The sequence below is a fragment of the Schistocerca cancellata genome, chromosome 2 (genome assembly GCF_023864275.1).
Source record: "Schistocerca cancellata isolate TAMUIC-IGC-003103 chromosome 2, iqSchCanc2.1, whole genome shotgun sequence".
NCBI classification, from domain to species: domain Eukaryota; kingdom Metazoa; phylum Arthropoda; class Insecta; order Orthoptera; family Acrididae; genus Schistocerca; species Schistocerca cancellata.
This window is the reverse complement of record NC_064627.1, coordinates 847816633-847842939: the sequence shown is the minus strand read 5'-3', so window position 1 is coordinate 847842939 and position 26307 is coordinate 847816633. Positions and strand designations below refer to the sequence as shown.

General features: G+C 44.5%; 1 protein-coding gene across 2 annotated transcripts in view; it reads left to right on the top strand.

The window, feature by feature from the left end:
• The window catches only part of LOC126162769 (uncharacterized), a 493174-nt gene that overhangs the window by 351630 nt on the left and 115237 nt on the right, over positions 1-26307 (top strand). Inside the window, exon 2 of one of the 2 annotated variants that reach the window (XM_049919462.1) lies at positions 17630-17696. The exons of the other annotated variant lie outside the window; for it this stretch is intronic. Within the exon in view, the coding sequence (XP_049775419.1) occupies positions 17630-17689 (60 nt within the window). The 3' untranslated portion in view covers positions 17690-17696. Of the gene's footprint in view, positions 1-17629; positions 17697-26307 lie in introns of those variants that run through there. 2 annotated transcript variants of the gene reach the window in all.

Here is a 26307-nt window from a genome sequence, read left to right as displayed (position 1 = left end):
GGCGCCCGGCTGACAGGAAGTCGTCGCCCGCTCTCGTGGCTTCCGTCAGCCGCTCTAGACCTCCTGTATAATACCCTGGATCGCCCGCTATGTTTTCCACGACTCTGTGGATTCGGCAATGTTCACCTTCTCTGTGGTTAAACCTATTCATGCAACTTTTTACAGTATTTTTCTTATAAAATATTTGATATTGCGCATGTAAGTTTACCAAACAGTAACAGTTGTGTATAAAGATATGTAGAATGCCCTTTTTTATCTGACAGAAAAATTGAAATGTAATATTACGCCACTATAGAAATGTAGAACTTGCGTAGTAGTTTGTAAATACTAAATGTAATGAGTTAAGAACTCGGTACCATGCTAATGCCTTCAAACACGTTGTTATAGTGCAATAACTTGTTGTGCTCATTAATTTTTTTTCCGTATAAAGGGACTTGCAAAAATTGTTTATTTCTTATCACTCCCCCTATAGCACTTATATAAGAAATGGGGTTAAATATTATTCACTGCCGGCCGTTGTGGCCGTGCGGTACTTGGTGCTTCAGTCTTGAATCGCGCCGCTGCTACGGTCGCAGGTTCGAATCCTGCCTCGGGCACGAAACATCGCTCCTGCGAAGCGCAACTCGCCCTTTTTTCACATGATATCTTGCGAACCATGGATGAAGGGTATGAGGCGGATGCCATATTCCTTGACTTCGGAAAGCGTTTGACTCGGTGCCCCACTGCAGACTCCTTACTAAGGTACGAGAATATGGCATTGGTTCCCAAATATGTGAGTGGCTCGAAGACTTCTTAAGTAACAGAACCCAGTACGTTGTCCTCGATGGTGAGTGTTCATCGGAGGTGCGGGTATCATCTGGAGTGCCCCAGGGAAGTGTGGTAGGTCCGCTGTAGTTTTCTATCTACTAAATGATCTTTTGGATAGGATGAATAGCAATGTGCAGCTGTTTGCTGATGATGCTGTGGTGTACGGGAAGGTGTCGTCGTTGAGTGACTGTAGGAGGATACAAGATGACTTGGACAGGATTTGTGATTGGTGTAAAGAATGGCAGCTAACATTACAGAGCGATATGAAGTGGGACAAGCATGTAATGGCAGTTGTGGGGATGGCGGTTAGTTGTCTTCGGTTCATTGGTAGAATTTTGGGAAGATGTGGTTCATCTGTGAAGGAGAGCGGCTTATAAAACACTAATACAACCTATTCTTGAGTACTGCTCGAGCGTTTGGGATACCTATCAGGTCGGATTGAGGGAGGACATGGAAGTAATTCAGAGGCGCGCTGCTAGATTTGTTACTGGTTGGTTTGATCATCACGCGAGTGTTACGGAAATGCTTCAGGAACTCGGGTGGGAGTCTCTAGAGGAAAGGAGGCGTTCTTTTTGTGAATCGCTACTGAGGAAATTTAGAGAACCAGCATTTGAGGCTGACTGCAGCACAATTTTACTGCCGCCAACTTACATTTCGCGGATAGACCACAAAGATAAGAGAGATTAGGGCTCGTAGAGAAGCATATAGGCAGTCATTTTTCCCTCGTTCTGTTTGAGAGTGAAACAGGGAGAGAAGATGCTAGTTGTGGTACGATTTACCCTCCGCCACGCACCATATGGTGGATTCCGGAGTATGTATGTAGATGTAGACGGATGTGTGTGGTGTCCTTACGTTAGTTAGATTTACGTAGTTGTAAGTCTAGGGGACTGATGACCTCAGATGTTAAGTCCCATAGTGCTCAGAGCCATTTGAACCATATTATTCACTTTGTGTATATGTTCATGATAACGACGTATAAATGCGTCACAGTAAGTATTCCTCTCCACCTTGCCAATTGCGAGAATCGAAAAATTTTGAGATGAACTGCTTCAGTATAGTTTTCGAATGGGAAAAGAAACGCAATTGTATACAGTTGGTTTCATGTTCATAGCTACTTTTATAACATACACTCAAAATACACAATTGAGCGTCAGGTCCTGGTCCCCAGTTGTCTTTGCGGCAGTTTATGGGCCTTTTTTCCCTTGATTTGGAGTCACTTGGAAATCTAAACAAACGAAAACGTTTCTGCAGTGGTTTGTGCAGTTCACAGTTGAGCAGCCACCCACGTTTATGACGAATTCTTCAATACATTTAATCAGAAAGCTCCGCTCACATCGTGGCTCGCATGTAAACAACTGTGAATATCCTCTACTGTGGGGAACATATGGCGTTCAGCTCTGGTTATAGGAGTCTTAAGCCGCTCTGTGACCTCAGTACGAGAACTACAGCTCATCCAGAGAGGAGTTTTTGGACGGTTTCCACTTACATCAACGCATCACCTGCAGTCAGGCCATCGTTCAGTATGCTACAGGCAACAATTATTACCCAACTCGTTCACAGCTCGAACAGAGAAGTTGGTATACTCCTAAGTAATGTTATCAGCATTCACATTAACTTGATCATTCGTATGATAACCGGAACACACTCTCCAAATTGACCATATTTAAGGCCATTCTTATTCTAGTGGACTGTGACTGTTCCAAAAATGTGAAAATGTTTTTTGAGAGACCGCTACCAATCTCAAAAGTTTTTTGACTTGGGTAAATTACTTAATGGAGCAAAATGTTTCGAGGTATACACATATTTGGGATGCAATAGCAATATAAAAGCATTTAGCAAAAGTATACATATGTATTCAGGTTGTTCTGCCCATTTTCCACATCTTCCTGAAGTAAGACAAAGCTAACAAGTCAGCCACAGCGAAGCATATACACTCCTGGAAATTGAAATAAGAACACCGTGAATTCATTGTCCCAGGAAGGGGAAACTTTATTGACACATTCCTGGGGTCAGATACATCACATGATCACACTGACAGAACCACAGGCACATAGACACAGGCAACAGAGCATGCACAATGTCGGCACTAGTACAGTGTATATCCACCTTTCGCAGCAATGTAGGCTGCTATTCTCCCATGGAGACGATCGTAGAGATGCTGGATGTAGTCCTGTGGAACGGCTTGCCATGCCATTTCCACCTGGCGCCTCAGTTGGACAAGCGTTCGTGCTGGACGTGCAGACCGCGTGAGACGACGCTTCATCCAGTCCCAAACATGCTCAATGGGGGACAGATCCGGAGATCTTGCTGGCCAGGATAGTTGACTTACACCTTCTAGAGCACGTTGGGTGGCACGGGATACATGCGGACGTGCATTGTCCTGTTGGAACAGCAAGTTCCCTTGCCGGTCTAGGAATGGTAGAACGATGGGTTCGATGACGGTTTGGATGTACCGTGCACTATTCAGTGTCCCCTCGACGATCACCAGTGGTGTACGGCCATTGTAGGAGATCGCTCCCCACAACATGATGCCGGGTGTTGGCCCTGTGTGCCTCGGTCGTATGCAGTCCTGATTGTGGCGCTCACCTGCACGGCGCCAAACACGCATACGACCATCATTGGCACCAAGGCAGAAGCGACTCTCATCGCTGAAGACGACACGGCTCCATTCGTCCCTCCATTCACGCCTGTCGCGACACCATTGGAGGCGGGCTGCACGATGTTGGGGCGTGAGCGGAAGACGGCCTAACGGTGTGCGGGACCGTAGCCCAGCTTCATGGAGACGGTTGCGAATGGTCCTCGCCGATACCCCAGGAGCAACAGTGTCCCTAATTTGCTGGGAAGTGGCGGTGCGGTCCCCTACGGCACTGCGTAGGATCCTACGGTCTTGGCGTGCATCCGTGCGTCGCTGCGGTCCGGTCCCAGGTCGACGGGCACGTGCACCTTCCGCCGACCACTGGCGACAACATCGATGTACTGTGGAGACCTCAAGCCCCACGTGTTGAGCAATTCGGCGGTACGTCCACCCGGCCTCCCGCATGCCCACTATACGCCCTCGCTCAAAGTCCGTCAGCTGCACATACGGTTCACGTCCACGCTGTCGCGGCATGCTACCAGTGTTAAAGACTGCGATGGAGCTCCGTATGCCACGGCAAACTGGCTGACACTGACGGCGGCGGTGCACAAATGCTGCGCAGCTAGCGCCATTCGACGGCCAACACCGCGGTTCCTGGTGTGTCCGCTGTGCCGTGCGTGTGATCATTGCTTGTACAGCCCTCTCGCAGTGTCCGGAGCAAGTATGGTGGGTCTGACACACCGGTGTCAATGTGTTCTTTTTTCCATTTCCAGGAGTGTAGACGAAACAGGTTACAGTATTCCAATAGACAACGATATTGAAGAACTTTATACTTCAGAGAGGAGCTGGAAATGGAAATACCTGTCTATGGCCAGAAGGTGGGAAATGAGGTCCTAAACGAAATTACATATTTCAGAAACGACTCATTCCTGACCAACGCCAATACTGTTAACATATAAAATACGTAATAATAAAGAATGCACATGTATTTGGGTTCCAATAGCAATATGTTTGTCGTTCTTCAAAATAATTATTGTACTGTTATTTTTGACATCAAATTGTCACAGTCTTTTTGATTGTGAGCTGCATTTCGTCGACCAACATCAGGGATGCGACAGCAGGGTGTGCAGATGTGATCGCAAGTGATTCATGACATTAGCATCGACACATCAGCAGATGAATCGAAACACTCTGGACGCCTTTACATATGAGGCACTGAGAACCACAAGAGCCCAAAGCACACAAACAAGACAAACCACCAATCTCATAGATTGGTTTTCAACTAAGCTTCAATATCCTATATTTTCTATAAAAGTAATGTACCTACTTTGTTATGAAATATTAATTAATATTTAGGATTATATTTATTATAAATGTTAATTCACAAAATTTCCGTATGTAAACGACTGACACTAGCGTGTTTTGACAGTTCTAAAGTTTGTAATTAATGTGAAGCTAGAATGAGAAAATGGAGAACAGATACTGAACGCACCATATACACAATTATGACTTAACTCTTCGCTGTGATGATTATCATAATTTTCGGTAAGCACATTCTGTGACTTGAAGTTCGGTTAAAACTGCCGACACACCTCCGATTACGAAGTTATAGTCCGCCCCCGGTAGCTGTGTGGTCTGTGCGACAGAATGTCAATCCTATGGGGCCGGGTTCGATTCCGGGCTGGGTCGAATATTTTCTCCGCTCAGAAACTGGGTGTTGCGTTGTCCTAATCATCATCATTTCATCCCCATCGACGCAGAAGTCACCGAAGTGACGTCAAACGAAAGCCTTGCACCCGGCTAACGGTCTACCAGAAGGGAGACCCTAGTCACATGACATTTATTTACGAAGTTATACTACTACGCACATGATGTAGGTGCTAAATTATGTTGGCAACCCTGTATAACAACTGAGAAATGCATAACAACAAAATTGTGCTTTGTACCCATGTGGAAATGAATATCCGAGAAATCGATGAGGCAACTTTTCGTTATATAAATACAATATGGGCTTACAGATATGTGCTTTAATAAGAAAGAAATTTCTTACAAATTCACCAGTATTTAGAAAATAAATGTTCCGTAAAACTACTACCCTTTTTTTCGTTAGATATTCAGATTTGTTTGTCCGTATAAACCTAATTTTCGGCTAAAGATCTTCTCCAACTTCTTAAAGCCAACTGGATAACTGTGAACGTTTTTCGTTTCGAAACGGAAAAGTAAGTCAGTGAGATATTAGCTGTCACAGGGCTTGGAGCTGCAGCTATTCAAATAGAGATCAGGAAGAGTTTGCGAAAATCGATATCGAATCAATTGCCATGGTTTCCAGAGCGCCGGTCGCAAAAACTCTGCCACCGGCGGAAACCACGGCCGACGCTGCAAGCAGAATAGTCTCGTTTCCTGCTTTCTTTTGTCAGCGGGAAGCTACTTACCTGCAGCGGGCAGGCTTTCTACGTAAAAATCTGGAGTTCTGTACTGGGTCACTGAACGCCGTTGCAAAATAGAAGTGGTCTGTTTTTCAAAAACTGGAGAGGCGGATGTACCAATACACATTTTTATAGTTAATAATATTTGTCATGTCACTGAATACAGAAATACCATAAATAAATAATTCGTGTCGGTGTAACTCTTTTTTTTCACCCAGTTGTGCTTCCTGTGAGTTCACAGTCTCGTAAAATCTTTGAAAAACTTTATCTTCACCATTGGCTGAATGTTTACTAAAAAATTCACTGGGTTTTAAGAACATACAATGAGTGGCGAAAATGAAGTCTCCCACAGAATTTTTTTTCTATTTGTGCCTCATAACGCACATTATGTGACAGTCATTAAATATTTTCTGACATTTAATTCGCGCTATCCGCTGAAGTACGTTGGATATAATGTCAGCTACCAACATGAACTAGAAGAAAAACCAAAAACTTTAACGTTCCAGCACACCTGGCCGAATCTATAGTAATTTGAAAACAGCCAACACGCAGAGAGACCAGGATTAAATTTTACAACATAATGGCAGTTTTTGCCCCATTCAACGGTATCTGGAGCTGAAACGGTTCAAGGACCTAGTCATCCGAGATGAGATTCTTAAAAAATACTCTTTTGAGCTCCATCTTGGCAGTTATATAATGTAATTTTTCAGAACATTTATCTTGGTGTAAAGCGGTTTTTTAATTACTTAAAATGAGCATGAACAATCACAACCGCTTGAAACTTCTTCTTTTTATGAGGTTACCGGTTTCGGTCTATTTCCGACCATCTTCAGACCTCTCACCGTGAGGTCTACCATCGGGGGTGAGAGGTCTAAATAAAGATGGTCGAAAACAGACCGAAACCCGTAATCTGATAAAAAAAATTTCTTGCGGTTTAATGTTCATTCTTAAAATAAATAATGGGTATTTCAGTTACGCTTCTTTAATCGTGCACTGTATACGTTTCCACTCAGCAGTCTTAAATTTAAAATAGTCATATTACATTATCGACTCTTGAGACTGTACAATTCGGTAAAATTGTCTTGATTCGTCGAAACACACATGCGTCATCCGGAAACAAATGTAATTCACAGACTTTAAAAATGGCAGAAACTCTAAGGGTCTCATTTGTGCCTGAAGTGTCTACTATTAGGAATTTTACATTAGTCGCTATAGCGCCGCAGACTGTCTGGCTGAAACTGCTCTAAGTGCTTTTAGAGGTGTCCAAATTGGATACTGTCAGCAACGAAGATATTCGGCGAGAGCCTTAAAGAATTTGTATCACCCTCTGATTGCAAGAATGTTCTATATTTTATTTCATTGCTGTTGTCGCACATTATGGTTATCTTCAGATTAGTGTTCATAAAATAAAATAAAAAACACAATTTTTAGCCAAAAATGGCTGAATCAGAAAATGTTTAACGTTTTCTCTCGTCATTTTACTGTTTTGCCAGTTTGTAAACACAGACCCATCTGTCGAAGATCATACACTACTGGCCATTAAAATTGCTACACCAGAAGAAATGCAGATGATAAACGGGTATTCATTGGACAAATATATTGTACTACAACTGACATGTGATTACATTTTCACGCAATTTGGGTGCATAGATCCTGAGAAATCAGTACCCAAACCAACCACCTCTGACCGTAATAACGGCCTTGATACGTCTGGGCATTGACAAACAGAGCTTGGATGGCGTGTACAGGTGCAGCTGCCCCTGGAGTTTCAACACGTATTGTGACGAGCCAGTTGCTCGGCCACCATTGACCAGACGTTTTCAATTGGTGAGAGATCTGGAGAATGTGCTGGCCAGGGCAGCAGTCGAACATTTTCTGTATCCAGAAAGGCCCGTACAGGACCTGCAACATGCGGTCGTGCATTATCCTGCAGAAATGTAGGGTTTCGCAGGGATCGAATGAAGGGTAGAGCAACGGGTCGTAACACATCTGAAATGTAACGTCCACTGTTCAAAGTGCCGTCAATGCGAACAAGAGGTGACCGAGACGTGTAATCAATGGCACCCCATACCATCACGCCGGGTGATACGTCAGTATGGCGATGACGAATACGCGCTTCAAATGTGCATTCACCGCGATGTAGCCAAACACGGGTGCGACCATCATGATGCTGTAAACAGAACCTGGTTTCATCCGAAAAAAAAAGACGTTTTGCCATTCGTGCACCCAGGTTCGTTGTTGAGTACACCATCGCAGGCGCTCCTGTCTGTGGTGCAGCGTCTAGTGTAACCGCAGCCATGGTCTCCGAGCTGATGGTCCACGCTGCTGCATAGGTCGTCGAACTGTTCGTGCAGATGGTTATTGTCTTGCAAACGTCCCCATCTGTTGAATCAGGGATCGAGACATGGTTGCACGATCTGTTACAGCCACGCGGATTAGATGCCTGTCATCTCGACTGCTAGTGATACGAGGCCGTTGGGATCCAGCACGGCGTTCCGTATTACCATTCTCAACCCACCGATTCCATATTCTGCTAACAGTCATTTGATCTCGACCAACGCGAACAGCAATGTCGCGATACGATAAACGGCAATCGCGATAGGCTACAATCCGACCTTTATCAAAGTCGGAAACGTGATGGTTCGCAGTTCTCCTCCTTACACGAGGCATCACAACAACGTTTCACCAGGCAACGCCGGTCAACTGCTGTTTGTGTATGAGAAACCGGTTGGAAACTTTCCTCATGTCAGCACGTTGTAGGTGTCCCACCGGCGCCAACCTTGTATGAATGCTCTGAAAAGCTAATCATTTGCATATCACAGCATCTTCTTCCTGTCGGTTAAATTTCACGTCTGTAGCACGTCATCTTCTTGGTGTAGTAATTGTAATGGCCAGTACCGTAACTGACAAAAAAAAACCACTTGCGATGACTGATACTGGTCCCAAAAGCTCAAACACTGCATCGCTGTATCCTTCAGTGCGACCTTGTCACACTTCATCGTGAATGTCTTTCCCAGTAAAAATATCTCGAAGCTGAGGAGAACTGGAAACTCCACGTTGACTGATGATGTGAGGTATTAGAAGCAAGAACTGCTGTACAAGACTGTCGGTAAGAGAAGCCTGGGAATTTCCCGGAAAGGATGAATTCATTAATAGCAAGTATATCACGTGAAGCCGGTATATCTGTTTTGCGTTAGTCTTGAAAGGAAGAACCCCACTGTCAAGCCTCCTTAATACTATCTCCGATATCTCAGCGGAATTCTCTCTACTGGAGCGGTAATCCGCCATGGAAAGCGCCGCAGGGTGCCGTGGTCCTTGGCTAGCGTGTCAGAGCTGTCCCCCTGGACTTGCGTGCCGCAGAGTCCGCCGCCTTCTCAGAACGCGTCGCTGCCGCAGTCCCAAATAATTACACCCCAATTGCTGGTCTGCCTCGGTATGGAAGCGAGGCAAACTGAACCACCGGCAAATGTCCAGACAGACCTTCTCGTGCCGAGTAACCTGTGACTCACCTGCTGACATTCAGCTGAATGCACAGTTCGCCTGAGTCTGTCAGGACTCGTTTTCGTACTTCACACAGTTAACGTTTCGCATACAATCAATGGCAAAAAAAATATTCTCAATACTCGAAGATAAAGATGTTCATCTCTCTTGTTAGCTACTCCTTGCAGCCACTCCTACCCGTCTCGGAAACTACGTTTGTAATCAAAGCCTCACTGCATCTTTGTGTCAAATATTGTTTGGTAAACATGTTCCGCCACGTATTAACAAGCGCTGTGGCTAAGGCACAAGTATTCCAACGAGAAGTTCGTATCTCTGTCTGTCCATCCCGAAGTAGAGTTTTCCCACTTACGTTAAATACCGAGATTATTACTTTGAAAGGGACACGACAGATTTCCTCCCCTATCGCAGTCTATTCAGAATTTGCGCTCGGCCTCGTCGTACGATCATGAGACTGAGATTAGGGTGCTTACACAGGCGAATACGCGAATGAAGCAAGACAGAAAATTACAAATATTCGTTCTAAGAGTCTTCCGTTGCGCACCAAAAATGATTTGCACATTGTAAATCTTGACGTAGATATATCGACTTCTCCATTGATTCGACTTAAACCGTAGTTTGTTAAAAAAAAATCGTTCAAATGGCTCTAAGCACTATGGGACTCAACATCTGAGGTCATCAGTCCCCTAGACTTAGAACTACTTAAACCTAACTAACCTAAGGACATCACACACATCCATGCCCGAGGCAGGATTCGAACCTGCGACCGTAGCAGCAGCGTGGTTCCGGACGGAAACGCCTAGAACCGCTCGGCCACACTGGCCGGCATAGGTAAATAAGGATTTAATGACAGATCTTCTAATGTAATCATGAGATCGAATCTCCAATCTGTTAGTTGCTAATCTGATGCTTACGATGTACTTATATGTCTACTCATTGGTTGGGTGCGGCCCGCGACGAAAACCTCTCCTGTGCCAACCTCTTCATCTCTGAGTAGCACTCAGCTATTTGTTGAATGTATCCCAATCTCTGTCTTCTTCTACAGTTTCTATCCTCTCCAGCTGGCTGAAGAGCCATATAAGTTTCTACAATGAAATTTTCACTCTACAGCGGATTGTGCGCTGAAATGAAACTTCCTGGCAGATTAAAACTGTGTGCCGGACCGAGACTCGAACTCGGGACCTTTGCCTTTCGCGGGCAAGTGCTCTAATCTGCCAGGAAGTTTCATATCAGCGCAAACTCCGCTGCAGAGTGAAAATTTCATTCTAGTAACATCCCTCAGGCTGTGGCTGAGCCATGTCTCCGCAATATCCTTTCTTACAGGAGTGCTAGTCCTGCATGGTTCGCAGAAGAGCTTCTGTGAAGTTTGGAAGGTAGGAGACGAGGTACTGGCGGAATTAAAGCTGTGAGGAGCGGGCGTGAGTCGTGCTTGGGTAGCTCAGTTGGTAGAGCACTTGCCCGCGAAAGGCAAAGGTCCCGAGTTCGAGTCTCGGTCCGGTACACAGTTTTAATTCTCCAGGAAGTGCCATTTAAGTTATTACCTGATGTCTTAACAGATGTCTTATCATCCTACTCCTCGTTCTTGTCAGTGTTTACCAAACGTTCCTCTCTCTAGCCGTTATCAGTGCACCTATCTTTCAACACTGTGTGTCAGACGTTTCGAGTGTATTATTTTCCGGTTTTCCCACAGACCATGATTCACTACAATACAATGCTCTGCCTATCTTTGATACTAGTAGACTTCTTTTGACTAGGAAATATTGCGGGTGAAAGACTGTATCCCTGTCTCACCCTTCTTAATGCGAGAACTTCATTCTTGATTTTCTGTTTTTACTGTTCGCTCTTGGTTTTTGTCCTTATTACCGCGAGTTATGTGCCATTGATCTGGCTCTTGTGTTGCGTATTACCTGTTCAAACTGACAACCTGCAATTATTTCTTATTTGGTATTTATCACTCCCGAAAACGTTTTTGAATTATCTTATGTTATTCATCGTCATCACGTTGAACAGACTCCAGCTCCACGCTGGGTCGTTTTGCAACATAAGCCTCTCTATGTAGTTCTGTGTTGACTATGGTCCAGTCCTCGCCTCTCTTTTTCAGCACACCCCTCCATACCTTTCAGCCATCTGACCCTTGGTCCTCCTCTTGGTCGTTACCTTCCCATTCCAATTTCATGCATTTTCTCGGGAATCCTCTTCTTTTCCTTTCTCTTTAAGAGCCCAAAGGGTCCCTCTTTCACTATTTCTCTTAATCTTTCAGCTTCATCATATCTCCACTTTTTTCTCCTAACCGACTTATGCGGAACTTCATTTCACAGGTCTGTAATGTGCTTACATCTCTTTTCTTCATTAGCCACGTTTCAAGAGCATAGGTTAGTGTCGGTATGTAGCAACTTCTATATATTACTTCTTTGCTTTTTTGTGGGACGTCTTTGTTCCAAACCAGGCTCCCAACACTTCGCAGTTATTCTTCTGCCTGTCTGCCACGTTCACACCTTTTTCATTTCTTCCATTTTCCTCTGTCACACTTCCCAAGTACTTCACACTTTGCACCTCCTTCAATTGTTCACCTCCAGTCCTTATTCCACCTCCCGCGTCCGGCCATCCTGATTTAGGTTTTCCGTGATTTCCCTAAATCATTCCAGGCAAATGCCGGGATGGTTCCTCTGAAAGGGCACGGCCGACTTCCTTCCCTAATCCGATGAGACCGGTGACCACGCTATCTGGTCTCCTTCCCCAACCAACCAACCAACCTTATTCCACCAGATGGTCTGATGTTCTAACAAGGATTTCACATTTGTTTACTTTAAATTCCATTCCATACTGTCTCACAGTTTCTTCCGAAGCATCCAGCTGTTTCTGGATCTGCTCCTTCCTGTTTCCCAGATCGTCATGTCATCTGTAAACACCACTACTTTTGTCTCGTCTTCTCCAGTTTTTTCTGCCACCTTAGTTATTATCTGATCCAAGTCGACAATGAAGAAAGAGATGAGAATGCACTGCTCTGTTTCACATCATTTGTTTGCTGGAATCAATTCCGTTTTTCATTTCCCACTTTCACACACTCAAGTTCCCGCAGCACATCCCCTCTAATCCCTTCTTTTCTAATGATTCCCCACCTTTCTTGTACGGACGCCATCAGATGCCTTTTCTGTATCGAGAAAGACCATCACGAGGTCTTCGTAGTGGTGCTGCTGAAGCTGCCTCATTCCAAATTTGAGGTTAACAGTGATCTCCCAGATCCGAAGCAATTCTGTTCCTTTCTCAATTTATTCTCGACACTTGCTCGCATTCTGCTCTCCAGGATCTTTTCACATACCTTAGCACAGTGTGGTATCAATGTGACTCCTCTGTAGCTTCTACAATCCTCCCTGCTCGTTTTGTTAAATGTAGGGACAATTAGTGCCCCCTGCAATCTTCTGGAGTCTTCTTCTCATCCTCCGGCACCCTCATCGCACGATACAGCTACTGTTTCCCAATCTCCCTTTCTGCCTTCACCATTTCGACACTTACTTCGTCCCTACCTGGTGCCTTTCCCCCTTTCATCTTGTCCAGTGCCACTTCCATTCTTTCAATCAGGTCCTTTTCCCCCATTAGTAATGTTCGCATATTAGTAATGTTCATGTATCTAGAATGTTCGATGGCTGAATAAATACTAGCTTTCTGAAATATTCGGTTTATGCATAAATAGCTGCGCTCTGCGTCCAGGAGAGCATTTCTGTTCTGTTCTGTTCTGTTGTGTCTGTACGTTGGTTTATTAATAAACAAGCTTGCGTTTCATTGACGACTCACTTTTCGGATTGCCACTTGAGTGTCGTTATGACCTGCCTTATTGCGTATTACTCTCCTTTCCCTATGAGTTACTCATATGTTTTCAGAATTTCGAACTTCTTGTCTCACTTTACATTGTCGAACCTTCTATCCAGCTCGGCAAATCCTGTGAACATGCAGTGATTTTCCAAGCATATTGAATACTTGTGGTTTCTGCCTGAAATCACCACTTTATTCATTCTTTTCTAAATACCAGTGCCCTTCACATGAGACTTCTGATGCTCGTACAAGACAAAAACATCTAGTGGTATTCTGAGGTGCTTCTACGAATGTAGTGCGTTGTAGGAGCCATAGCGCTCAAACCAACAATCGACGCACAGATTGAGGTGGGTTATTGCAGTAGACTGTGACACGTATTTTTAATAGAAATCATACTGAAGAAATCGTCGACAGTGAAAGTAAGTATATCTGTACTTGTAAGATAAATTTGAGTCTGTACTACTGATGTTATGGGTGGCTTGGAATTGAAAAGAATGTACTTCTGATCAAAATTTATCTAATTTTATCCCCATTTTAGCTTGTTATTTAGGAGTATGAGTTGTAGGCATGATGTGTTGTTGAAGTTTTGAGATGCGGGACTGAGTCTAGGAAAACTGTGAAACTGCTTCGGATATACCGGGTGATCAAAAAGTCAGTATAAATTTGAAAACTTAATAAACCACGGTATAATGTAGATAGGGAGGTAAAAATTGACACACATGCTTGGAATGACATGGGGTTTTATTAGAAAAGAAAGTTCAAAAAATGTCCGACAGATGGCGCTGGACAGCAAAACGTCGAGTATAAAAGGAGCTTGGCATCCCAGGTCCCCAGACCTCAGTCCGTGCGATTATTGGCTTTGGGGTCACCTGAAGTCGCAAGTGTATCGTGATCGACCGACATCTCTAAGGACGCTGAAAGACAACATCCGACGCCAATGCCTCACCATAACTCCGGACATGCTTTACAGTGCTGTTCACAACATTATTCCTCGACTACAGCTATTGTTGAGGAATGATGGTGGACATATTGAGCATTTCCTGTAAAGAAGATCATCTTTGCTTTGTCTTACTTTGTTATGCTAATTATTGCTATTCTGATCAGATGAAGCGCCATTTGTCGGACATTTTTTGAACTTTTGTATTTTTTTGGTTCTAATAAAACCCCATGTCATTCCAAGCATGTGTGTCAATTTGTACCTTTCTATCTGCATTATTCCGTGATTTATTCAGTTTTCAAATTTATACTTACATTTTGATCACCCGGTATTTCGTAAAGTGATGTGTGGTTGAGAAATGTGTCTCCAAGTGGTTCCAAAGTGGAACTACAACTTTAAAATAACTTATTGTTTACATTTTGGCAATTCTTTCTTGTATTCGTTGCTTACTATGGTGATAATGGCTAAATCCGTGAACAATATTTAAATATATATATATATATATATATATATATATATATATATATATATATATATATATATATATTGTTGGGACTCAGAGGCTTAAGTTACCAAACGCAGCGCAAAACTGCCTCTTTGGTGCCCTTATCCATAGAACGGAAACTCTATTTTTTCGAACGGGGGCACCTCTAGAAACGCAACCGTACATGTATTCGTATGCAGCGAGAATCAGCAATGCGCGGTCGATCCAACCGGACAATGATACTTATAAGTGTTGAGGATGCTAGATATGACTAGAAGACCTGTAGTATAGGCCGGTAAGGCAGAGGTGACTGTTGGGACATGACGTCCGCATTGCGACGCCAGGAACATAGCTAGTAAATAAGGCGCTGAGGCTGGCAGACAGTAGGTAACAGGTAGCGGCTCTCTCACGCCACGAACACCGTGTTTTCCTCTTCGCTCCCGCGGACGCGGCTCACGGTAATCCGAACTGACGCGGCAGCCGTTTGTAATCTTGCACGCGACGGGCCGCAGATTCCAGTCACGTGCTGAGCTTAGCTGGGCTAGCGCAGCCAGTGTCCCGTGGGACGGCCGGCAATGAGCGATGCGTTTCTCCCAGCAGATGGGGTGTCCGAGAGCCAGCGGCAGCGGCTGCGCCTCGTATGAATATGCAGCGCCGGCCAGCCGCCGCATTAAATAACGCGCGCTGCACGTGCGTGCCGCGCCTGACTCAGCACACCTTCCTCCGTGTCCGTAATTGCGTCCCGCCAGAGCGCCACAAAAAGACACCAATACTCGGGTGCTCTGGCCGATCCACTATTATGCAACATCCGGTACGTGCGGCATTCTTAGCTGACGCAGCGACAAAGGAAACTCCCGTCATCCTTACGACCTCTGTGCTCTGGAGTTCAAAACCGCGTCTGTCCAAAGTATGGTTTTCCACGATCTCCATAATTCGGGTCAGATAAGTGCTGGAATAGTTACTGTGAACAAGGCACAGCCGATATCTTTTCCCAGATTGAGGTCCGTTTCACTGTCGGCGTGACGCTAGATCCAAACATAATTTTAGTTATTGGATATACATTCCGCCTTTTACGCAACACACTGTTTTTTCTTGCTACCCAAACATGTTTCGGCACCTCTGTTCCATCATAAGTGGGTTTTGTTCATTGAACAACAGTAAAAAGTGAACATATTTTAGTTTGTAACTGATATAACAAAATGAGGCCTAAAGACAATTTTTGTTCGTACCTTGATTTTGCATTATATAGGTTTCGAGGACAATCTCTACGGTGCCGAGTTCGAGTCTCGGTCCGGTTCACAGTTTTAAATAGCCAGGAAGTTGCAGTCTCTATGGTGTCCTCTGTTATTAGTTCGTCATCTGCAAACCAAGCAATTTAAATTTTAATTTTATCAACGATTTAACCCATCCATTGATTTTTAAAAATGTGATTTTGGTGTGGCAAAATGCTTTTCGTGTATATTTTGTTATTACCGACGTTTTATAGAGTGCATTCTTGAATAACTGTGTTTTAGCGTCCCGCAGAACATTTTGCCACACAAAAATCACGTTTTTAAAAGTCAAAGAATGGGTTAACTCGCTTATAAAATTCATATTTATATCGTTTGCTTTGCAGACAACAAGCTATCAATGTTGGACACCATACATATGCTCCTGCGAAACCATATAATGTAAAATCAAGGTAAGAACGAAAACGAACAAAAATGCCTTCAGGCCTCATTTTAGTAGATTAGTTACAACCTAAAATATGTTCGTTTTTCCCATTGTTCAATAAACCAAACCCACTGCTGATGCGTTTGAGTAACGAGAAAAAACAGTTTTTGCCATAAAAGGCAGAACATATATTCAATAAGTTTAACTTAGAGCACGAAAAAATTCAAGAACTGCAAATACAAAAGATGAAGAGTTTTCCTTCCTTCCCCTGCGCCCTTCCAATCTCCCCATTTTCTGATCCTTCTCGTTTTCATTCTGTATTTATATCTACTTCTGCAACGATGGCCTCTACACCATCTCGCGATACGCCACACTTACCTGCGAGTTATGTCTGTGTTACGCCTCGTTTCAAACACTGTAACTGATGGTATCAGAATAACACAGTGTCAATTGGAGCAGTGGGTGAAATTTCTAGTACAGATTCAGTAGGTAGCGTAGACTGTTTGCTTATTATTGAAGAAGCATTTTATGAAAGTCGTGAAACTGACTCTGATACTGAATTGGCTGTAAATGTGCTGCATGTGCGTGTTTGAAGTTTCTTGTAAACGCCAGTCCTTTGGGAAATATCTTCCTCCTGAGGTCATATGTTCATTGCTAGTCGTTGACACTGATAATTTCCGGTAGATTTTTTTCAAGTTACCAATATGATCTGATGCACATAATTTATTGGTCTGAATATTTTCCACCCCATAATTCATGATAGATTTGGAAATACATAATAAATTGATCAATTTTACTGCTTACTGTTTCCAAAGAGTGCATACTGACATGTATTCCATTTTTCTGCTGGCAACGACGTTTTGACAGTTAAAGAGTTAAGCTGCATATAATGCACTCTTCTGTTTATCTTATTCAATATGTATATGATGAGCTCAGAAGTATTTGTTTCTAAAGTTAAAATAAGTAAATTATACTTACCGTCACTGAGCATACTTCACAGACAAGTTTTTTAAACAAGATAGAATGTTAACGCCATCTTTACATCATATTTATTCTGCGTTGAAATTGATCAAGAATCTGCTGTAGGTTGAGAATAATAAAAGTACTTACAAATATAATAGAAGAGTGACCGATTTTGTACTCTTGCCTAGAAAGAGAGAAAGAGTGATTAAACACAAATATGTTACAAATCCAATGACTTGTCATTATTTTACTAAACAGCAGACCAGTTTTTGACTAGAATTAATTATCAAACACACACGTCTAAAATGGTATTAAAATGTTTGTAACTGTTGTATAACCCAATACTTGTAATGAATATTGGATTAGACACTTCACAGATAACTGACCAAGTCATACCAGCTATGTACAATAATAAAAAGAGAGACTGTTATAGGAATTCGTAATAAAGCTAACGGAATGCGTTTCTTCTGTTTCAGGTAAGAGCAAACTGCCCTGAGCACATGCATGGGTCGTACAGGACAACAAAAGAAAGGTAAAGTGCGGCCGTAAAAGATTTTTCACGAAATAAATTGACACAGTTTGCGACAGCTCTTTCCAAGTGAGTTTGTTTCACGAGCTGCTGAGAAGAGTGTGACATTAAGAACGAACTTTGATAGATCAGTTTTTGTTTATCGGTGCCACAGCTTCAAAATACATCGTACGTTAAATACACTCCTGGAAATGGAAAAAAGAACACATTGACACCGGTGTGTCAGACCCACCATACTTGCTCCGGACACTGCGAGAGGGCTGTACAAGCAATGATCACACGTACGGCACAGCGGACACACCAGGAACCGCGGTGTTGGCCGTCGAATGGCGCTAGCTGCGCAGCATTTGTGCACTGCCGCCGTCAGTGTCAGCCAGTTTGCCGTGGCATACGGAGCTCCATCGCAGTCTTTAACACTGGTAGCATGCCGCGACAGCGTGGACGTGAACCGTATGTGCAGTTGACGGACTTTGAGCGAGGGCGTATAGTGGGCATGCCGGAGGCCGGGTGGACGTACCACCGAATTGCTCAACACGTGGGGCGTGAGGTCTCCACAGTACATCGATGTTGTCGCCAGTGGTCGGCGGAAGGTGCACGTGCCCGTCGACCTGGGACCGGACCGCAGCGACGCACGGATGCACGCCAAGACCGTAGGATCCTACGCAGTGCCGTAGGGGACCGCACCGCCACTTCCCAGCAAATTAGGGACACTGTTGCTCCTGGGGTATCGGCGAGGACCATTCGCAACCGTCTCCATGAAGCTGGGCTACGGTCCCGCACATCGTTAGGCCGTCTTCCGCTCACGCCCCAACATCGTGCAGCCCGCCTCCAGTGGTGTCGCGACAGGCGTGAATGGAGGGACGAATGGAGACGTGTCGTCTTCAGCGATGAGAGTCGCTTCTGCCTTGGTGCCAATGATGGTCGTATGCGTGTTTGGCGCCGTGCAGGCGAGCGCCACAATCAGGACTGCATACGACCGAGGCACACAGAGCCAACACCCGGCATCATGGTGTGGGGAGCGATCTCCTACACTGGCCGTACACCACTGGTGATCGTCGAGGGGACACTGAATAGTGCACGGTACATCCAGACCGTCATCGAACCCATCGTTCTACCATTCCTAGACCGGCAAGGGAACTTGCTGTTCCAACAGGACAATGCACGTCCGCATGTATCCCGTGCCACCCAACGTGCTCTAGAAGGTGTAAGTCAACTACCCTGGCCAGCAAGATCTCCGGATCTGTCCCCCATTGAGCATGTTTGGGACTGGATGAAGCGTCGTCTCACGCGGTCTGCACGTCCAGCACGAACGCTGGTCCAACTGAGGCGCCAGGTGGAAATGGCATGGCAAGCCGTTTCACAGGACTACATCCAGCATCTCTACGATCGTCTCCATGGGAGAATAGCAGCCTGCATTGCTGCGAAAGGTGAATATACACTGTACTAGTGCCGACATTGTGCATGCTCTGTTGCCCGTGTTATGTGCCTGTGGTTCTGTCAGTGTGATCATGTGATGTATCTGACCCCAGGAATGTGTCAATAAAGTTTCCCCTTCCTGGGACAATGAATTCACGGTGTTCTTATTTCAATTTCCAGGAGTGTAGTTCCTGAGGCTGAATAATATGCTACAAAATTTCTAAGTGCACATTTCGGGTCCGCGGCGCAGATTTCTCGTTGAAAACGTCGCGATGAAATCATATCAAGTGTTTCGTATTAATATGTAATTTAATTAACTATATCTTTAGTACAGTGGTTACACAGAGTAGCAAAATGTTTACAGCAGTTTGGACTTAGCTAATAGCTGTATGACCGACGGACCAGCTACGTACTCGCCTTGCTCCGTTTCTTTAGTTACGAGGGCAGTTCAATAAGTAATGCAACACATTTTTTTTCTCGGCCAATTTTGGTTGAAAAAACCGGAAATTTCTTGTGGAATATTTTCAAACATTCCCGCTTCGTCTCGTATAGTTTCATTGACTTCCGACAGGTGGCAGCGCTGTACGGAGCTGTTAAAATGGCGTCTGTAACGGATGTGCGTTGCAAACAACGGGCAGTGATCGAGTTTCTTTTGGCGGAAAACCAGGGCATCTCAGATATTCATAGGCGCTTGCAGAATGTCTACGGTGATCTGGCAGTGGACAAAAGCACGGTGAGTCGTTGGGCAAAGCGTGTGTCATCATCGCCGCAAGGTCAAGCAAGACTGTCTGATCTCCCGCGTGCGGGCCGGCCGTGCACAGCTGTGACTCCTGCAATGGCGGAGCGTGCGAACACACTCGTTCGAGATGATCGACGGATCACCATCAAACAACTCAGTGCTCAACTTGACATCTCTGTTGGTAGTGCAGTCACAATTGTTCACCAGTTGGGATATTCAAAGGTTTGTTCCCGCTGGGTCCCTCGTTGTCTAACCGAACACCATAAAGAGCAAAGGAGAACCATCTGTGCGGAATTGCTTGCTCGTCATGTGGCTGAGGGTGACCATTTCTTGTCAAAGATTGTTACAGGCGATGAAACATGGGTTCATCACTTCGAACCTGAAACAGAACGGCAAGCAATGGAGTGGCGCCACACCCACTCCCCTACCAAGAAAAAGTTTAAAGCCATACCCTCAGCCGGTAAAGTCACGGTTACAGTCTTCTGGGACGCTGAAGGGGTTATTCTGTTCGATGTCCTTCCCCACGGTCAAACGATCAACTCTGAAGTGTATTGTGCTACTCTTCAGAAATTGAAGAAACGACTTCAGCGTGTTCGTAGGCACAAAAATCTGAACGAACTTCTCCTTCTTCATGACAACGCAAGACCTCACACAAGTCTTCGCACGCGAGAGGAGCTCACAAAACTTCAGTGGGCTGTTCTTCCTCATGCACCCTACAGCCCCGATCTCGCACCGTCGGATTTCCATATGTTTGGCCCAATGAAGGACGCAATCCGTGGGAGGCACTACGCGGATGATGAAGAAGTTATTGATGCAGTACGACGTTGGCTCCGACATCGACCAGTGGAATGGTACCGTGCAGGCATACATGCCCTCATTTCAAGGTGGCGTAAGGCCGTAGCATTGAATGGAGATTACGTTGAAAAATAGTGTTGTGTAGCTAAAAGATCGGGGAATAACCTGGTGTATTTCAATGCTGAATAAAACGACCCCTGTTATAGAAAAAAAAAGTGTTGCATTACTTATTGAACTGCCCTCGTACTTTTCGACGCTGCCGTAGGTTCGCTCGGCACAGGACTTTTTAGACTTTTTCAATTCCTTTCGCCGCGAGTTTTGGGTGTTTTATAATTCCGAACATATTTACGAGTCATATGAGACGTCTGTCATTATTTTTTAAAGTTTGAATTTAATACCGATTTTCACAAATATTCCGGCAAATATTTTTATTGTTTCACTCTTGGTCCTAGCAGTGTTCCGCGAGCTCTTCACTATGGCCCTCTAATCAATTTCCTAGCTAAATTTGTTTCCACGTTGCACTAATTTATAACTTTACAAAAAGCTGATTGGTAACAAACTCGCACCTACACTGTTATGAAACAAGTACTATGTGACAAAGGTTTACATCCATGATCTGTTCTTTTTGGGTTCAACCATTCTTCATGCATTTTTAATCTCGTAGTTACTGATCATTCAAATTTGACCATTCTTTGACGTACTAGAAAGTTTCATCGACGTGAGAATAGGCGTTTTCGCGTCAGAAATATACATTAATCACGTGATTTGGTGATAATCGTATACTGAATTGTTCTTCCGAGACCGAACGTAAGTCAAGAGTTCAGACATACGACGTCGCTTGGCGTGAACGAAGGCACATATCACTCATGTCCGAAGTCTTCTAAAAACAACAAATAATTTTATAAACAAAAGGAAGCTGCAGACAGTTTGTAGAATGTCCATGTCCCGCAGTCACATGCGAGATTGTGTTATTTATGATGTATAGTGTGTTCGGAAATTTCCGTTACAAACTTCTAGGAGTTGTAGACGCTATTTAATGCCTAATACTTTGAATAGGAATCCATATCCGGAAACTACCGTTTCCGTTCCATGATGGTTTCAGTTCAGATGTTTAATTCATCCACTTATGCTTGAGGAACGGAATTAGGCGTGACGCAGTTCTGTTATTAAGTAACAATTCGAAAGGAAACATAACAAAACATCCGCTTATCATTTAAGCACATTTGTTTGTATTAACACTGAAAGCATTACGTGATGCATTACACACACATAAGAACCCAGCACACTGTACGCACGGAACAGTACTGATGCGTGACAACAACGGCTCGATGTGGCGGCCACCACCGTTGTTACAGACATTGTACTTACGAGGCATGTTCTGGTACACCCGTTTGGTGTCTTCTCAATTTCTAGTGCAGCGGCCAGAACTCGTACCACTAAGTCTTCCTCTGTCTGAGGAGGAGTGGCCGAGCGGTTCTAGATGCTACAGTCTGGAACCGCGCGACCGCTACGGTCACAGGTTCGAATCTTGCCTCGGGCATAGATGTGTGTGGGGTCCTTAAGTAGTTCTAAGTTCTAGGGGACTGATTTGAACCATTTTCTACAGGAGTCTCGTAAATTAAACTTTGAATACGTTAAATGACAGCAGATGACCGTCTGACGTACACGTTATCCAGTGTGACTAGTGCATATCAGGACGAGCAACTCTGAGACTTTTCTCTTTCCTTTAGCGTTACACATCTGAATTGAAACCGTCGTAGGACGGAAACGGAACGTTTCCGGAATGGGGTTCCCTATTCAACGTACAATGCACTCACTCCCCTTTAAAAGCCCTAGAAATTTGTAACTGGAATTTCGGAATACCCTGTACTTGTGATACTAGTTTGGTCGATAGCATCTCAATTCTCTCTCTCTTTTCTCTCTGGTCCCTGCGCGTCTTGGCTGCAGATACATACCTCATAGCAAAACTACTGTATAGGGTAACTGCTGTGCCAAATTCATTAAGGATGATTATCATCAAACAAAACTTTTAACTGGCGATGCCGATAAGTTCGACGGAATTATACACTAAGAGGCTCCCAAATAAAACTGATACGAGAAAACATTTACAGTAAGCCTTACGTGGGATTGACCTGTGTTAATGAACATCACGGAAGATGCTAGAAAAGGCCACCACTGATGCCGATGCAGTGCTTATCGAACTGTGAGACGCCGCACTGCCTGAGGGATAGCAACAACAGCGTTTTCATTGCCCTCCTTTAGCCTTTACAGTGTGTGAGGATTATTTGAGCACAGCTGATCCTTCAAGCTGCCCCACAGGTAAAAATCACAAGGAGAGAGAGAGATCAAGTGATCGACGCTGCCATGATATTGCACTGCCAATGCTTACTGTTCTCTCCCACCTCTCATCCAAATGGTTCAAATGGCTCTGAGCACTATGGGACTTAACTTCTGAGGCCATCAGTTCCCTAGGACTTAGAACTACTTAAACCTAACTAACCTAAGGACATCACACATCATCCATGCCCGAGGCAGGATTCGAACCTGCGACCGTAGCGGCCGCGCGGTTCCAGACTGTAGCGCCTAGAACCGCTCGGCCACTCCGGCCGGCCTTCCCATCGAACACCTCGTGTACTCGTGACAAGGTCGTCAAGGTGGTGTGTGCAGTTGCTCCATCTTGCTGAAAATATCCATACAGTCGATCTTCTTCCTTGAGGTGATCCACATATAGAATAAACTTTTTCGGGGTATACTGGTTAGCATTAACAGTTTGGTGGGAAGATTGGTATTACGATGTGGACACTAGTCATTTTGCGAACAGCAATCTTAGGATTATGCAACGGCTCTTCAAAGTTCTGACGGGATTTTCTTAAGCTTAATGACACATGTTCTGGGAGTTTACTTACTATGACATACTGAGCCCTCATCCGAAAAATGAAAAACTGAGGATTCAAAAGTCACCATTCCACTCAAAACGCGGAAGTTCGTCTGAGCGCTTTAACTCGTGCACTAAAGTAATTTTTTTCGTTTTTCTGAGCCATTTTTTTAACACTTTTAGATATGGGGCGTGTTCGGAAAGTAAGGTCCGATTTGGCGCAAAATGGAAGCAACTGTGAAAATCCGATGGAACTTTGCAGAGATGTGTTGGGCAGTGTCTTCAGCGTGCCTGTCGATCGCTTCATGTCGCTCTTTTCAGTTCAGGGCGCGAAGTGATCACGTAGAAATGCCTAAAACAAAAGTGTCTCCCGCCAAGTATGTGGATCTGGAGAGAGATTTCGCCTGAAGCTATGCAGCGCACATAACACAAATGTCATGTGTTTATTTCTTCAAGACAGTTTTCAGCCGCATTCTGTAGGGTCAATGAAGGCGCACCTGCAGCGTTTCCGATGGGAGGTGTTGGATCACCCACAGTACAACCCCTAATAGGCTCCCTCCGATGTTCATCTCTGCTCACTCGAACCGCTGGCTACGAAGGCAACTTTGGCACAAACAGCGAAAGGCAGACCAGCGTAGAGAATTGGCGGAAAGCACAGGCGGCTGCTTTCTGTAGCGAGGGTAATTGAAAGTTTGTACAATGCTACGACAGGTGTGTAAGACGGAGCGGCGACTGGTTAGAGGGGTAGCTGGAAGGTGTGGCTAACTGTTCCGAATAAAAAAAAAACCTTTGATTTTTACTGCGGTTTCCACTTCGCGACCCATCGGACCTTACTTTCCGAATAGCCCTCCTACAAACGAGTTTTCCATGATGCCTATACAGGGTGTTACAAAAAGGTACGGCCAAACTTTCAGGAAACATTCTTCACACACAAAGGAAGAAAATATGTTATGTGGACATGTGTCCGGAAACGCTTACTTTCCATGTTAGAGCTCATTTTATTACTTCTCTTCAAATCACATTAATCACGGAATGGAAACACACAGCAATAGAACGTACCAGCGAGACTTCAAACACTTTGTTACAGGAAATGTTAAAATGTTCTCCGTTAGCGAGGATACATGCATCCACACTCCGTCGCATGAAATCCCTGATGCGCTGATGCAGCCCTGGAGAATGGCGTATTGTATCACAGCCGTCCACAATACGAGCACGAAGAGTCTCTACATTTGGTACCGGGGTTGCGTAGACAAGAGCTTTCAAATGGCCCCATAAATGAAAGTCAAGTGGGTTGAGGTCTGGAGAGCGTGGAGCCCATGGAATTGGTCCGCCTCTACCAATCCATCGGTCACCGAATCTGTTGTTGAGAAGCGTACGAACACTTCGACTGAAATGTGCAGGAGCTCCATCGTGCATGAACCACATGTTGTGTCGTACTTGTAAAGGCACATGTTCTAGCAGCACAGGTAGAGTATCCCGTATGAAATCATGATAACGTGCTCCATTGAGCGTAAGTGGAAGAACAAACTAAAATGAGCTCTAACATGGAAATTAAGCGTTTCCGGACACATGTCCACATGGTATCTTTTCTTTATTTGTGTGTGAGGAATGTTTCCTGAAAGTTTGGCCGTACCTTTTTGTAACACCCTGTATACGCAGAACGGTCCAGCTACTATCCAGGAAAGGCACTGCTTCACGTAACTAGCTTTCTGTAGAGTGAGAAGTCCAGGTCCACCTAAGAGCGCGCTGCACCAGTGAATGTGGCGAGTTTAAAGGCAGGAGCGAACGTCTGGATTAGGGCGGCGGTCAGACAGACGGCAGCGTTAGTGGCTGACCGCAGACTGTAACGGGCGCCTGCGGCCTGGGTGTGGCCTCGCAGTTGTGCGAACCGCCACCGGGCCTAATCACCCGCGGCTGGCTGCCGCTGCGTTCCGCGTGTCGAGTCTCTCTTCCCTTCTCGTTTATTCCCAACCTTTCCTTTCCCCTCATTTCCCTTCTCGTTCATTCCAATCCTTTCCCTTCCTCTCATTTCCCTTCCCATTCATTCCAATCTCTTCCTTTCCCCTCATTTCTCTTCTCAATCATTTTCCTGCTACCCATTTTCTTCATTTTCCTTCTTGTTCTTTCCTGTTCTTCCCTTTCCATTTCACTTCGTTTCGTTTCCCTATTCATTCATTCCAGTTCTTTCCTATTCATTCATTCATTTCCCTTCCCATTCATTCGATTCCTTTCCTTTCCCCTCGTTTTCCTTATTCATTCACTTCCCTCCGCAGTTTTTCGCTTGCATTCTTTCTTTACTATCTCTTCCCATTCATTCCTTTACCATTTATTTGTATCCTTCCTTTGGCGTAGTTTTCCCTCATCAGACATGATTTATAACGAGAGCACAGTACAAAAAGTAACTTCGGTAAATGGGGTTACGGGCATGATTTGCGTAAATTTCGTATACATTTTTGTCAATGAAAAATAGTAGATACCTAATTAGATTTTTGGGTCTGTTCTTAGTTTTAGATCAGATCTTCTTTGAAGTTTTCTCTGTCAGACTAAGTCCTAATGTCTTATTAATCTGAGCCATTGTGGAAGTGCAAGTTTCAGGTTCAGGGTTTACGAACTTTTGGTTCAAGTCCACCTGTGTATTTTTACATCACAGTACTTACTTTAGCTGGCTTACCCATTTTAAAGTAGACTCCGGACAGCGGTGCAACATGGCTTTGTTCACATAAGCAAATTACTGCGAGAGGTGAAGCAATAACTCAAGGAAAAATCCTATGGATGACTGAGAACTGAATCCCAGACCCTT